This window comes from Muntiacus reevesi, chromosome 6, assembly GCF_963930625.1.
Source record: "Muntiacus reevesi chromosome 6, mMunRee1.1, whole genome shotgun sequence".
Classification (NCBI taxonomy): domain Eukaryota; kingdom Metazoa; phylum Chordata; class Mammalia; order Artiodactyla; family Cervidae; genus Muntiacus; species Muntiacus reevesi.
The window spans coordinates 98,365,181-98,379,468 of record NC_089254.1 but is presented as its reverse complement, the minus strand read 5'-3'; the positions used below and the strand labels follow the sequence as shown (position 1 = coordinate 98,379,468).

The 14,288-nt window shown below is 47.6% G+C and overlaps 1 protein-coding gene across 2 annotated transcripts; it reads right to left on the bottom strand.

Moving 5' to 3' along the window:
* Positions 1–490: 490 nt before the first annotated feature.
* On the bottom strand, positions 491–13,570 carry RAB19 (RAB19, member RAS oncogene family). Of its 2 annotated transcripts, none has more exons than XM_065939247.1 (4): positions 13,489–13,570; positions 10,875–11,087; positions 8,548–8,731; positions 491–2,781 (listed from the first exon to the last, which is right to left on the bottom strand). In XM_065939247.1, exons 2-4 carry the CDS (start codon positions 11,073–11,075, stop codon positions 2,513–2,515), a joined length of 654 nt encoding a protein of 217 aa, XP_065795319.1. In that variant the 5' UTR covers positions 11,076–11,087; positions 13,489–13,570; the 3' UTR covers positions 491–2,512. The 2 variants fall into 2 exon arrangements, with proteins under 2 accessions (XP_065795319.1, XP_065795321.1); XM_065939249.1 differs by lacking the exon at positions 13,489–13,570 and adding an exon at positions 13,199–13,268.
* Positions 13,571–14,288: the final 718 nt, after the last annotated feature.

Genomic DNA, 14,288 nt, shown 5'->3' with positions numbered 1-14,288 from the left:
GCTTCTCGCCGTGGTGGGTTTCCTGGTGGCGGCGCACGGCTGAGTGGCCTCGGTAGCTGTGGTGCACAGGTTTAGTTACCTGAAGCGTGTGGAATCCTCCCACACCAGAGCTCAAACCGTGTCCCCTGCATTGACAGGCAGATTCTCAACCACCAGACCACCAGGGAAGTCCAGCCCTTTCTTTAGAAGGAGAATATGTATGTTAAAGAGGTTAATCTGCTTTGATGTTTTTGTTCCTTCTGGCTTATAATAGATTTCCTTCCTGTTTCCAAAAGCTAGGTTGTTTCATTTCTGTCAGGCGAGTGTATGCTCCTCGGTTCTTTGTCTCATCACAACAAAAATTTGGAGTGACGGACATTAAAGCCCCCTCGGCAGGTCACAGCTCTCGGGTCTTGGACAGACCGTGTTATAGCTCTTAAATAAATCAGTGTTACAGCTCAGTGTCACAGCTCTATTTTATTTAGATAATAGCAGGAAAATCCATCTTCGAGGCGTGAGGGCACGTGGATCCAAAGATGCGAAAAGAAGAGCGCCCCATCGCGCAGGAGAGAGAGAGAGAGAAGAGAGCTTTGGCTCCTCTTTTTATATGTTTCTCTGTCCCTGGGCCTGTCCTATGTAAATTGGGCCAGCCAGGAGTGTTGTTTGTTTTACCTGAGGTTCTCACTCTGGTCCTAGGACTTTCCTTTGTTATATTTTTGCGGGCTTTTCCCTTCCAGGTCTTTTAGCCACCGCCATTCTGGACTCCTTTTCCCTATTTTAACTACCTAACAGTTTCCACAATAAATATATATTGATGTGAACTAAGATGTAGTTAATTCTCTGTTGGCTCACTCCCACCCTCACCTACCCTCTTTATAGTAGTAGTTCTCAAGATTTAGTGTGGGGAGACTCACCTGGCAAGCTTGGTGAAGTGTGGGTTTCTGAAAAGATTCTGATTCAGTGGGTCAGCCTTGGGTGTCAGGAATCGGAGATAAACATCCCCTGGACACTCAAAGGTGTGGTTGGGGAACCCCACTTAGAGAAGTGTTGCTCTATTATACAGTCCAATGGCTAGATGGTGTGAGCTGCACATGTAATTTAAGATTTCTAGTTGTCACATTAAAAAAAGTAAAAAAAAAAAAAAACAGCTGAAATGTTAATATATATTTTATTTAACCTAGAAAATCTAAACTATCATTTTAACATATAATCAATATAAAAATTATTAGGAAGATAGTTTACATTTTTTTTTTTTTGTACTAAGTCTTCAAAATCTGGTATATATGGGGTGAGAAGTGGGAGAGAGGTTCAAGAGGGAGGGGACATATACCTATGGCTGATTCGTGTTGATGTATGGCAGGAATCAACACAATATTGTAAAGCAATTGTCCTCCAATTAAAAATAAATTAACTAGAAATTTAGAAAAATCTGGTATATATTTTACATTCAGTTCATCTCAAATTCAAATTTATCACATTTTAAGTGTTTAGTCATCATATATGGCTAGTGGCTGTTTGTTTAGAGCTGGTCTCAGGCTATGGATAGTGATGCTAAGGCTTGAAATGCCTGGGAACCCTCACCTGCACCCTGGGTGAGCCCCCCATAGACATTTCCCCTTTTAGAGCTAGTTTTGTGGCTGGACCAGCCCTTGCAGTTCTTATTAGGATTTCGAGACACCCTCAGCAACAACCCTTGGGGAGCTTTGAAAAAAACGAGGTTTATGACTTACAGGTTCCACAGGGTACATGGCTTGCCCCAGCCACACAGTGAGGTTAGTATTGGTTTGATACATGTCTATGAGCCAATTTAATTTCAATTCAGAACTAATTTTTGATCCCGCAGATAACTGGGTGTTTTAGAAAGAAATCATATGCATCTCCCACATCCTAGGAGTCTGGTCCAATCAGCCCGACTAGGATAAAGTGAAATCCAATTCTCTCTCCATCACATGGCTCCTGACCATTTGGCAAGACAGTATTTATGGTCTTCAGCTCAAAAGGTTTTGCTCCCCAAACTAAGACTCGAAGTGTGAATGTCAGGAAGCAAAAAAGTTAACAACATCTGGTCATCATGGCAGGCTTTTCCCCCATCCTCCTGTGCCCACACTGTTTTAAACCACTCTGAAATGTTCCAAACATCCTCTTCCCTCTTGATAATCCTCTCTTTTTTCCTTCACTGCTCACTTCTCCAAGCGAGAGGCAAAGTTCAGTAGAAAACAGCTGGAGGGTTGGGGAGACAGAAAAGGGAAAGATGCACAAAAAGGGAAAAAAAGAACAAATCTTGTCCTGCCACCCCTGGGCCTCGAGTCCTAGGAAAAGTCAAGAGAAACAGGGGTGTCCTCTGTTGTCAGAATCAGTGTTCCTTCCTCTGGTGTGAACTGAGGCAAAAGGGCACCCCCGCCCCGGACCCCTACCCCAGGCAGGAAGGAGTAGGACCAGAGGCAAGTCCGTTTGCTCAGCAGACTCAAGGCCAGCAGCTGCCGTTGGTTTCAGAGGTGGCCGCTGATGGGTGCGACCCGCTTGGGGAACCTACTCAGCAGGTGCACTGATTCTTCTCCCTGGGAGCTGGGGCCATGAGGACCGGAGTGGACTCCAGCGGGGGGCTGCCCGGGGCACCCTCCCCGTGCAAAGGCAAGCTGTGGCGGGCCATCAGCTCCCTGGCCATCAGCACGAAGACCTCATCGATGTTCTTGGACTCCTTGGCAGATGTCTCCAGAACAGCCAGGAGGCCGTATTTCTCAGCCAGGATGCAGGCATCCTCAAAGAGAACCTGGCGTTTTTCCCACAGGTCACACTTGTTCCCTGGGAGTGAGAGAGAAGCAGATATTCCGGGGAGTAACTTACTCTAGTTTTTTAAAAGGCGGACTTTAAAAAGAACATTTTAGTTTAGCAGATGCCAAAGACAGTTAGGAGGCAGAACATACACCTAACTTAGGAAAGGAAGAAAGTGAAAGTGAAGTTGCTCAGTCGTGTCCCACTCTTTGCGACCTCGTGGACTATAGCCTACCAGACTCTTCTGTCCATGTGATTTTGTCCAGGCAAGAGTACTGGAGTGGGTTGCCATTTCCTTCTCCAGGGGATCTTCCCCACCCAGGGGTTGAAGCCCGATCTCCTGCGTTTCAGGCAGGCGCTTTACCCTCTGAGCCACCAGGTCTCCTAAACCCGTACACTGAGGGAGTAAGCAGAGTTAAGTTAGAGAAACAGCAGGGAGAAGGAGAATAAGATGAGAAGCAGCGGCCTCCAGGGGGAGAGCCGGGTCTTATGAACGATGTTCAGGAATTCGCGATGAGGTAGAACGCCGAGGGTTTTAAACGGATACTGAGGAGCTGGCCTCCCTGTGAACGGCTGGAGCCGAAGGAACACGACAGCTAACGCACAACCGTCTCTTTGACTTTGGTGTGGTGTGACGTGGCCTCAGGGGCTGGGGTAAACTTTTGAGAGAGAAAGAATCCTTTGTGTGAAGAACCGTGGAGATGGAATGGAAACTGTGGTGGAAGGGCAGGGACAGTTCGGTGAGGGAACGACACCGCTGACTATCCCAGATTAGGGCGAGGAGGCCACTGACAGAAAACAAGAAGATCCCTCGTGTCAACCCTCGGGGTTGGATGCGTCACACACGGGAACGCCGGGGACACTTCCAGGTCATCTCTGGGGGCGTTTCTGGAACCAGATAAGAAGTGAAGGCAGAGACGGTTGTTACGACACACGAGGGAGTAAATGACCAAGAAACAGTTGTGAGTTTCCCGGAAATCCCGCCACTTCTTGCCATCTGTTCCCCTCCTCTGCCCCACCTGTTTCTGCAGAAAAGGGAGGAGGGGTGAAGGGCGGGGCCACAGGGGCGGCATCAGGAGGGCGGGGCCACAGGGGCGGCATCAGGAGGGCGGGGCCACAGGGGCGGCATCAGGAGGGCGGGGCCACAGGGGCGGCATCAGGAGGGCGGGGCCACAGGGGCGGCATCAGGAGGGCGGGGCCACAGGGGCGGCATCAGGAGGGCGGGGCCTAGGGGCGGGGCCAGTAAGGGAGGCGAGGGCCGTGCAGAAAGGGTCTGCCCGGGCAGGGCGGCTTTGCAGGGCAGCTTTCGAGGTTCTTCTGCTCCATGATATCCCGGGAAACTGCGAATTTAAAGGATCCAGCCCACCTTCCTGGGGAAACCTCCCAGTGAGATTAGAACTGCGTGGTTCCCCTCGGTGAGATGCATGAGATTCGCACCTAAGCTTCCTTCCCTGGGAGCTGTCGTTAGTGGGGTTTCCTTCCCTGCCTGCTCAGCTCCGTCATGGGGGGTTGGGGAGCGGGGACGTGGGGAGTGGGGCTCGGAGCCTCTCATTCAGCAGGGCAGGACAGTTTCCCTGGATTGAGGTCTCAGCACTATGCTAAGTGCTTTATGTGTTCTTTTGTTTAATCCTTTCAATTCAACAACAGCTTTGAAGCAGGTGCTACTTTTATAGATGAGGAGTCAAAATTCAGAGAAAGGGATGAACCCAAGTTCAGACAGGCAGGACAGAGAGGGAGATTTGAACACAAATCTGTTTGACTGCAGAGTTCAGGCACTAGAGTGGATGAGACACTGCTTCAACCAGAGCTTCAGAGGAGGGTGACTGTTAGCCTGACCACTGCTGTAAAGTGTTTGGAAAGGAACTGACCCCACGGAGGCTCTGGTTCATACCCTGCCTCACCTGTCAGTAAGTACCTTGACCCAGTTACTTAGCACCATATTCAACCTCCAGAGGCCTCGATTTCCTCAGCTGGGAAATGAGGATGGTGGTCTCTGCTTCTCAGGATGGTTGTGAGGGTTAAATGAAGGGACTCAGGAGGGGATTCAGAGTGGAGTTTAGTAAATGTCACCTGTCACTGTCTCTTCCTATCAACCATCCTGGTTCTCACACCTCAGGAGCAACTATCATGAAAGGTGTCAGAAACCTCAGCCAGGGTCCTCCCTGTTGCTTCGAAGAAGTGGTTATTGAGGAAGAAATCTAGGCCTTTTGAGGGGGCAGGAATCAGTGTTTATTTGTATAAACACCGAAGAAGTGCCTTTAGAAGTGTCCAGTGTATCAGAAGTCAAATCAAAAAAGTTTCTGATCTCAAAGGGGACCTTTGGCTGAGAAGTAAAAAGAGAGAAGAGACACTCTTCCCCAAAGAGACAAGTGGTCCTCTGTGTGGAGGCCACCTGGCCACAATAATCTCTCTTTCCTGGTTTCAGGCATGTGGGGAAAGACAGCCGCTCTGAAAAAAGGAGGGGACTAAATTTGAGGCACATTTTCTTTGGCTGGCTGTGGATTGGGGGGCTTTTGATCTGATGTATCAGGAAGGGATGAGCCCTGTCGAGGCCCTGGGAGTGACTTTGATTCTTAAGTTACAAGAAACAGAATGAGTTAAGAAGCAGCATTCTCCTCAAGGCTGTGCATACAACAGGGGCTAGTTGTTGTTCTGTCAGTCAGTCGTGTCAGACTCTGTGACCCCATGGACCACAGCACGCCAGGCTCCCCTGTCCTTCACTATCTCCCAGAGTTTACTCAGACTCACACCCATTGAGTCGACGATGCCATCCAACCATTTCATCCTGTGTTGTCCCCTTCTCCTCCTGCCCTCAATCTTTTCCAGCATCAGGATCTTTTCCAATGAGTTGGCTCTTCACATCAAGTGGCCAAAGCTAGACAATGACTTAAAGCAGCAAAGACAGGGGAAGAGTGGTTCTAGAATAACAAGTCCTTTCTGGAGTCTGGATGATAATAATAAACGGACTGAGTGTGCCAATGATGTGTCCCATCAGGGGAGGTCCAGGGTGAGCACCTTACCCCAGGTCCACCTGCCAGAGGCTGGTCAGCAACCTGGGCCTGGATTTGATGTGAAAAGAAGGAATGGGACAATGGGGTTTCTTTTCTGAGGAATGTGAGCTAGAGGGTATGAGAGAATGAGGGATTCTGTGGCAGGAGCAGGCTGGGGATGATGCCTGGAAGAATCCAAGAGGGAGGGCTCAGGGTGAGAGAGAGTGGCCAGCCCACACCACCCCACATTTAAGAAGTAGCTCTGTAGTCTGATGACATAGGAACTCACACTGAACCTGCACCCAGACTAAAAAAAAAAAAAAAAAAAAGAAGTAGCTCTGAGAGAGGAGATAGATGCACAATAGTGGAGGAGGCTTCCCAGGTGGCTCAGTGGTAAAATCCCCTTGCCAAGACAAAAGACACGGGTTCGATCCCTGGGTCAGGAAGATCCCTTGGAGTAGGAAATGGCAACCCGCTCCAGTATTCTTGCCTGAAGAATTCCATGGACAGAGGGGCCTAATTGCCTGCAGTCCATGGGGTTGCAAGGAGTCAGATGCAACAGAGCATACACAGAGGAGGAGCCTGGTTCGTAGATCCCAGCCTGAGAGGAGGGTCCCCAGCTTCCTGCAGGTGGAGGGTGGCCTCGCTCCACTGGGGCTCCTCCTCTTGTGAGCTTGGTTACTGACTTTTCCTAGGTCCCAGGGACTTGTACCCTCACCATAAGCCCCCCCCCCCCAATTATTTAAGGAACTCTGATGAGCTTGTTCCCTCAAACAAACTTCTAGAAGCAAATCCCACCCTTTATGACAAACTTACTATGTGCCAGGCACTGTCAAGCAATGCATACACTTTTTCTCACTAAATCTTTACAACCCCAGTGAATATTGATCAAATGTTATAGATGAGGAAACTAAGGTTCAGATGGTGACTTAGCACAGAGCTAGGATACGCTTGTCAATGGGTAACTCCTTCTCAGTCCTACAGCAGCTGTCTAGACCTGTGCTCTGCAAACTTTAATTTGCACAAGGATCTCTCTAGGATCAATTCGGATCCAGTAGGTCTGGGGTGAGACCTGAGATGGGGCATTTCTAACAAACCCCAAAGTGATGCAGATGCTGTGGATTTTTAAGGGAGTGAAAATACACCCTGTGATATCTTCATGATGAACACTTGTCATCATGCACTTGTCCAAATCCATAGAAAGCACAACACCAAGAATGATTCATAATTTAAACTATGGACTTTAGATGATTATGATGTAGGTCTATGTAGGGTCATTCTTTGTAACGAAAGTAGCACATTGTTAGGGGATGTTGATATGGGAGGGGCTATGCATGTGTGGGGACTTCCCTGGTAGCTCAGCTGGTAAACAGTCCTCCTGCAATGCAGGAGACCCTGGTTCAATTCCTGGGTCGGGAAGATCCCCTGGAGAAGGGATAGGCTACTCAATCTAGTATTCATGGGGCTTCCCTGGTGACTTTGATGGTAAAGAATCTGCCTGCATTTCAGGAGACCTGGGTTTGATCCCTGGGTTGGGAAGATCCCCTGGAGGAGGGCATGGCAACCCACTCCAGTATTCTTACCTGGAGAATCCCCATGGACAGAGGATCCTGGCGGACTACAGTCTGTGGGGTCACAAAGAGTCAAGAGTCGGACACGACTGAGCGACTAGCACAGCACACGCATGTGTGGGTACAGGGCATATATGGGAAATCTCTGTATCTTGCTCTCAGTTTTGCTAAGAACTTCAAACTGTTCTGAAAAAATGTCTTAATACAACAAACAAAAACCTGGTGATGATGATGTTGCTGGTCTGCAGACCACGCTTTGAGTAGCTAAAACTAAACGAGGTTGCCAAAATTAACCAGCCACCTGGTAGACAGTAGTGTCCTCAGGAGGGGGGGTGCGCTGCTTGCAAAGCTAATACTATAGGGAACTGACAGTATGTTGTGCTCAGTCATGTCCGACTTGGTGACCCCATGGACTGCAGCCCACCAGGCTCCCCTGTCCATGGGATTTCCCAGGCAAGAATACTGGAGTGGGTTGCCATTTCCTACACCAGGGGGTCTTCTTGACTCAGGCATCAAACCCACATGTCTTGCATCTCCTGCATTGGTAGGCAGATTCTTTACCACTGTGCCACCTGGGAAGTTACCCATCTCTGAATATACAATGGGACTGCACCTATTTCAAGCTGTGAGTTCACTTAGTGTGGTTGAAGTTGATGTTAATTTTGATGTTAACTTATTGTTAAGATTTGTTTAGGATCTTAGCAGGTGTGAGAAGTCGTTCAAGAGTGTTGTCAGTCATAGTCATCTGAGTGGCTCCCTTGGGGATTAAGAGCCACCTGAAGTTGTGAAACTCACACTCCAGAGTATTTCCTGTGTAGTCTGCAAATATGTGTGTTGAATTAGCCAGGGTGCACCTTCATCTATATGTCCCCGGTTTTTGTAAAGAGAAACTCTAAGGTGGGGTCTTGGAGTCTATATTCTTTTTTTTTTTTTTAGGCCTCGCTGTGCAACATGTGGCATCTAGTTCCCCCACCAGGGATTCAATAAGTGTGCCCTGTATTGAGAGTGCAGAGTCTCAACCACTGGGCCACCAAGGAATCTGTATTCTTAACAAATTCATGCCACCCCCACTATCATGCTCAAGCGAACCTGATGGGAATTTCTGGCCCAGATGTTTTCTGAGGTCCTAGCCTCCACCTGTGCTTATATGACTTCCTGTTCCACTGTCATTGGAAACCCAGAAAAAGCTGAGCATGGGGCATAAAGGAAAGTGAAATGTCTTGAAATCCACATACCAATCAGCATGATGACCAAGTTCGCTGCTCCATATTTCTCTATCTCATGAATCCAGTGAGGAACAGACTCGAATGTGGACCGCCGGGTGAGGTCGTAGGCGATGATGGCCGCGTGGGCGCTGCGGTAGTAGCTCTGGGTGATGGTCCGGAAACGCTCCTGGCCAGCAGTGTCCCACACCTGCATCTGCAGAAGGTCGGGCAAGGGGGTCTGCGTGAGGAATTCCCATGTCTGATGCTCACCTAAGGTGTTTCCTGGGTCTCACTTCTAGAGATCCAGACTCACAAGGTCTGGGGTGGGGCCCAAGAGTCTGCTTTTTTCAGAGGCTCCCCAGAGTCATCTGGATGTGCCTTCAGGTTGGGAGTCATCACCTAAGGGACCCTTCAGCCTGAGAGGTGGATCCAGGGTCCTAGGGTGTGGTATTCTTTGCCTTTCCAGCACACTCATCTACTTGTCTAGATTTTGAGGGTTATTTTTTGACCCTGGTAAAGGAGAGGGCATTGGCTGAACTGCTTTGATTCTGAAGGATCACTCAGTTGTCCACGTTTAGAAATGTGCCCCTAATTGTTGTTTAGTCATGTACAACTCTGTGACCCCATGGACTGCAGCCTGACAGCTCCTCTACCCATGGGATTTCCCAGGCAAGAATACTGGAGTGGGTTGCCATTTCCTCCTCTAGAGAGTCTTCCTGACCCAAAGATCAAACCCAAATTTCTTGCGTCTTCTACATTGGCAGGCAGATTCTTTACCACTGGGCCACCGGGGAAGCCATTGTCTTCATAATACTAACTTCCAAATTAACAACCCAGGCAGCGGCACCAATTTATATTCCCTCCAACAGTGTTTGAGGGTACTTGTTTTTTCTTTTAGCTTAAAAAAAATTAACTTCATTATTTATTTATTTTTGGCCACGTTGGGTCTTCACTACTGCGCAGGTTTTCTCTAGGTGTGGCGAGTAGGGGCTACTCTCTAGTTGCCATGTGTGAGTTTCTCCTTGAGGTGGCTTCTCTTGTTCCGAAGCACGGGCTCTAGGGCACTTGGGCTTCGGTAGTTGTGGTTCCCGGGCTCTAGAGCATAGGCTCAATAATTGTGGCACACGGGCTTTGTTGCTCTGCGGCATATGGGATCCTCCGGGACCAGGGATCGAACCCATGTCTCCTGCATTGGCAGGCAGATTCTTTTCCACTGTGCCACCAGGGGAGCCCTGGTACCTGTTTTTCTCATACTCTCACATTATTTATAAAGTTTATTTTTTAAAGAAAGTTTTCAAACATACATAAAACTAGAGAGAATATAACAGTGAACCCTCACATTACCATATAATTATCAAGATTTTGCCACTCTTGTTTCATGGAGCCCTTTCTGTTGATTTATTTGAAATGTAATTTTAAAGAGAATCCCAGACTTTGTGTCATTTCCTGCCTACTTACATACTTCCTTAATAAATGGACATTGTCTTCCATAACCATAACACCATTATCACTGCTAATAAACATTTCAATAACTCCTTAGTATGATATATTCAGACCATATTACATTTTCCTAACTGGTTCCAAAATATCTTTCTACTATTGTGTTTAATAGAATCCCAAGCAAAATCCATTTATTACATCATCACCAACACTTTTTGATCAAATGGGTAAAAGGTATCTCACTGTTAATTTCATTGCTTTAATTAAAAGTGACAGTGGGTACCTTTACTTCTTCACATAAATGTATGAGCCAGTTTGCATAAAATTATGAAGTAGTAGTTTTGTCAAATCTGTGAATTGCCTACTTTTTGTGTTTGGTTGTTGGTCTTTTCTTTGATATTTCTCAGAGCTTTGCTGCGTGACATGCAGGGTCCTAGTTCCCTGACCACGGACTGAGCCCATGCCCCCTACAGTGGAAGCATGGAGTCGTAACCACTGGACTGCCAGGGAATTCCCTTATTAGAGCTCTTTTCATGTCAAAGAAATTAGCCTTCTATGAGTTCCATATTTGCAAATGTTTCTTTCCAGTTTGTCATTCAGCTTTTGACTTTGTTTATGGTATTTCTGAGTGTGTAGAAATTTGACCTTTATATGATTATACAGAAGAGTGTAAATTTGACCTTTAGATTTAAGAGTTAGATGGAGCAATATTTTCCTTTATGACTTGTGGGTTCTTGTCATAATTTCAAGCCTGATTTTCCTCTTCCTCAGTGAGAAAAATAAATACTCTCAGGTGTTTTTTGCCTGGTATTTTTATGATTTCATATTTTATATTTACATCTGTTATGCCTCAGGCCTATGTTTCCGGGTTAGGGTCCATGGGTGGAAGAGGCAGCTCCACCCCGTGCCCCTCTGACCTTCACTTTCTTGCCGTCAATCTCCAGGGCACGCACAGTGAAGTCCACCCCGATCGTGTTCTGCTGCGCCTCCGTGTAGACCCCGGACTTGAAATGCTGCACGACACACGTCTTGCCCACATTGGAATCCCCGATGAGGATAATCTTGAACAAATAGTCAAAGTTCTCATCCGCTGCCCTGGCTGAGCTGGAGAATTGCATGGCTCTTGCCACCTAGGATCAAGGAAGAAAAGAAGGGATTCAGCCTATCTTTGGTGAACAGCTACTGGCAGCCAGGAATTATTCTTGGCACTCAGAATTCAGGACGGCACGAGACAGAGGAAGGTCACTGCTTTCCTAGCACGGACATCCTCGTGGGAGGAGAAGGACATTAATTACTGGTCAGGAAAGAGGGAGCTGCCCCCACAAACCCCACCTGTCCTAGGTGAGTTGATACTACTTTAGGAGTGACCTTAGAATGAAGGGGTTCTACGGGGCCCACTCTCAGATGGTAGCATTGACTGGGACTTCCCTGGTGTTCCAGTGGTTAAGACTGCACTTTCAGTGCTTCCACTGCAGGGGGCGAGGGTTTGATTCCTGATCTGGGAACTAAGATCCCACACACCTTGTGGCCTGACTCGGCAGGTATGTTTTACCTGCCACTTATCAGGTGGATTGACTGGTTCCTAAAGGAAATCAACTCTGAATATTCATTGAAAAGACCGATGCTGAAGCTGAAGCTCCAGTACTTTGGCCACCTGATGCAAATGGGAAAAGACCCTGATGCTGAGAAAGATCCAAGGTGGTAGAAGGGGGCAATAGAGGATGAGATGGCTGGATGGCATCACTGACTTAACGGACATGAGTTTGAGCAAACTCTGGGAGATAGTGAAGGACACTGCAGACCCATGCTCCAGTCCATGGAGTCGCAAAGAGTTGGACACGACTGAGCAACTGAACATCAGTTGCGGAAGGCAGGCCTAGCTGTCAGCCCGTCTTCATGTCACACGGGAGGAAGACAAACTACTGGAAGTCTGAATGTCCAGGCAACCAGCAACAAACACCAAGGACGCTTGACAGAGAAGTCAGTTTCAGAAAGGCTTTTCCTGTCTGGGAAATTATGATTTTGAGAATACTCAAAATGAAAACTGTGGGTAATTCCCAGGCGGTCCAGTGGTCAGGACTTTGCACTTTCACTGCCCAGGGCCTTGGGTTCCATCCTTGATCTGAGAACCAGAATACCAAAAGCTGTGCAGAGTGGCCAAACAAAACAAAAGAAACAAACAAAAGAAACCCAGTGGTTAGAATATTTGTGTTATATTCTGCCATAGCCTGGAAAAAAAGTTTCTTATGACAGTGTCTTCCCAACTGACTATCAGAATTACCTGGGAAGGTAATTAAACAGTTAAATATATAGGGACCTCCCTGACTCAGTGGTAAAGAATCTGCCTGCCAACTCAGGAGACACAGGTTTGATCCCTGGTCTGGGAGGATCCCACATACCTCGAGCAACTAAGCTCATGTGCCATAACTACTGAAGCCTGTGTGCCTAGAGCCTGTGCTCTGCAACAAGAGAAGCCACCACAGTGAAAAGCCCGAGCACTGCAACTAGAGAATACCCCCTGCTTGTTGCAACTAAAGAAGGCCTGCATGCAGTAACGAAGACCCTGCACAACCAAAAATAAACAGCAAAGGAATAAATATATATATATATATACCTATATATTCCAGAGCCCATCTCAGATCTGCAAAATAGCTGTAAAAACATGCACACACTCTCAGGTGATTTTGATAAGCAGCCAGGTTTGGGAAGCATCGACCAGCACAGTCAACCACCTGAAACTTTATTCTTGCCCTCAGCATCTCAGCTTAAACATCCACCTACACTTCAACATCTCAGATCCCAAGGAGCTCACTACCTCCAGACAAAAATCAATTTTGTGTGCACAGCTCTTACATAGGGTTGACATCTATGTCCCTGAGGTTTTTCACCATGGACCCTCATGCTATGCCAGGATTCTTACTCCACATGACAGTCCAGCAGACATTTGAAGCAGCAAGCAGGTCCCCTTGAATCAGATATCCCAGACCCTTTGACTGTTCTTCAGTTGTGTTGCGTCTCCTTATCAAATGTCTCATAAAAATACACGAAAGCTTATCCCATTTGATAACTAAATTTGCTGTGCTGCAAATTGTCCCTGTCTATGACACCCTTCTTCATTTCTCCCAGTTTTATTTCTGGTCTTCTCAAAAGTCATAGAACATGATAAGTCTGTATCATCACACACATTAAAATCTATACTTAAAAACCCTAAGCTTTAAATGAATGAAGGAGGATCCCTCACCTCTCTTAGGTGTCTCTGAAGTTACTGTGGCTGCATGATCCAGCAAACAAGAGAAACAGCCAAACCATTTTTCCCCCTCTGGCTTTTCAAATAAAGAAAGCCATTCTACTTCCGGTGTCTAACTACTGTCATGTGAGCTGAAATTTTACTTCTCCCCCAACCCCGGCCACCTCCCCCAGTAAGTCCTCAGGGTTTCCGCAAAAGCCCCCTTCACATGCCCTGCAAGAAGAAATGAGCCATATCCATCCCCTCCAAAACCCTCCATCCTGCAACCTACACCTGTTGCTCACCTGTTGCTCACGTCTGCCAGCAGGTGTTTGCTCCTTCTCCTGGTTTTCCTTTTGGCCCTCCGTGCCCCTTCTTCCTCCTGCCTCGAGGTGTGGTGGGAACTGTAGTTCTGTCCCCAGGTGTCAGGTTTAATGGCTCGAGAAAGCGAAAGGAAAGCGTAAACCCTCCCTCCGTCTCCCCCTCCCCCGCCATCCGGAGGAGCTGCCACTGGGTACAAAGCGCGGGGTGAGGTCCTGCCACACCTGCCATGCTAAGTTAGCTTTCCTCTGAGCGTGGAGCATCCCATGTCATCCATCAAAGCCCAAACGAAAAGAATTAGCCAGCTGTATCAGCCAACACCCACTGAGCCACCCTATTTCCTTCCTTGGGCGGCCCCAACCCCCATTTTTCCTGGTGTCACCTGTGGGTCTGGGGTGGGGCTGGCTAGTTGAAAGACAACAAGTTAAAGGGGGCTACAGATCTGGATTTTGAGTCATTTAATTGTTTTCTGGGCTTGAAAAACCTTTGCTGAGGAGTCACTGAGTGAAAGGAGGGGATCCAAAGAGAAGATTAAAAAACTAAATTGGGAAAATCTCTTGGAGAAGGAAATGGCAACCCACTCCAGTATTCTTGCTTGGAAAACCCCATAGATAGAGGAGCCAGGCAGGCTACAGTCCATAGGTCACAAGAGTCGGACACGACTTAGCGCTATCTTTTCTTTCTTTCAAAGCTGAAAATGTTTCCTTCCCCCCTCAAAATCTCCCTCAGAACAAAGATTAATTTCTAAGAAGACCTGGCATCCGTCAGTCCCCGATGGTGGCTG

Coding starts and splice junctions, on each gene's coding strand:
- RAB19 (XM_065939247.1), bottom strand. CDS start 11,075: ATGCAATTCTCCAGCTCAGCCAGGGCAGCGGATGAGAACTTTGACTAT. Junction 8,732..10,874: donor TTGACGGCAAGAAAGTGAAG/GTCAGAGGGGCA, acceptor GACCTTCTGCAG/ATGCAGGTGTGGGACACTGC. Junction 2,782..8,547: donor CTTGGTCATCATGCTGATTG/GTATGTGGATTT, acceptor TCTCACTCCCAG/GGAACAAGTGTGACCTGTGG.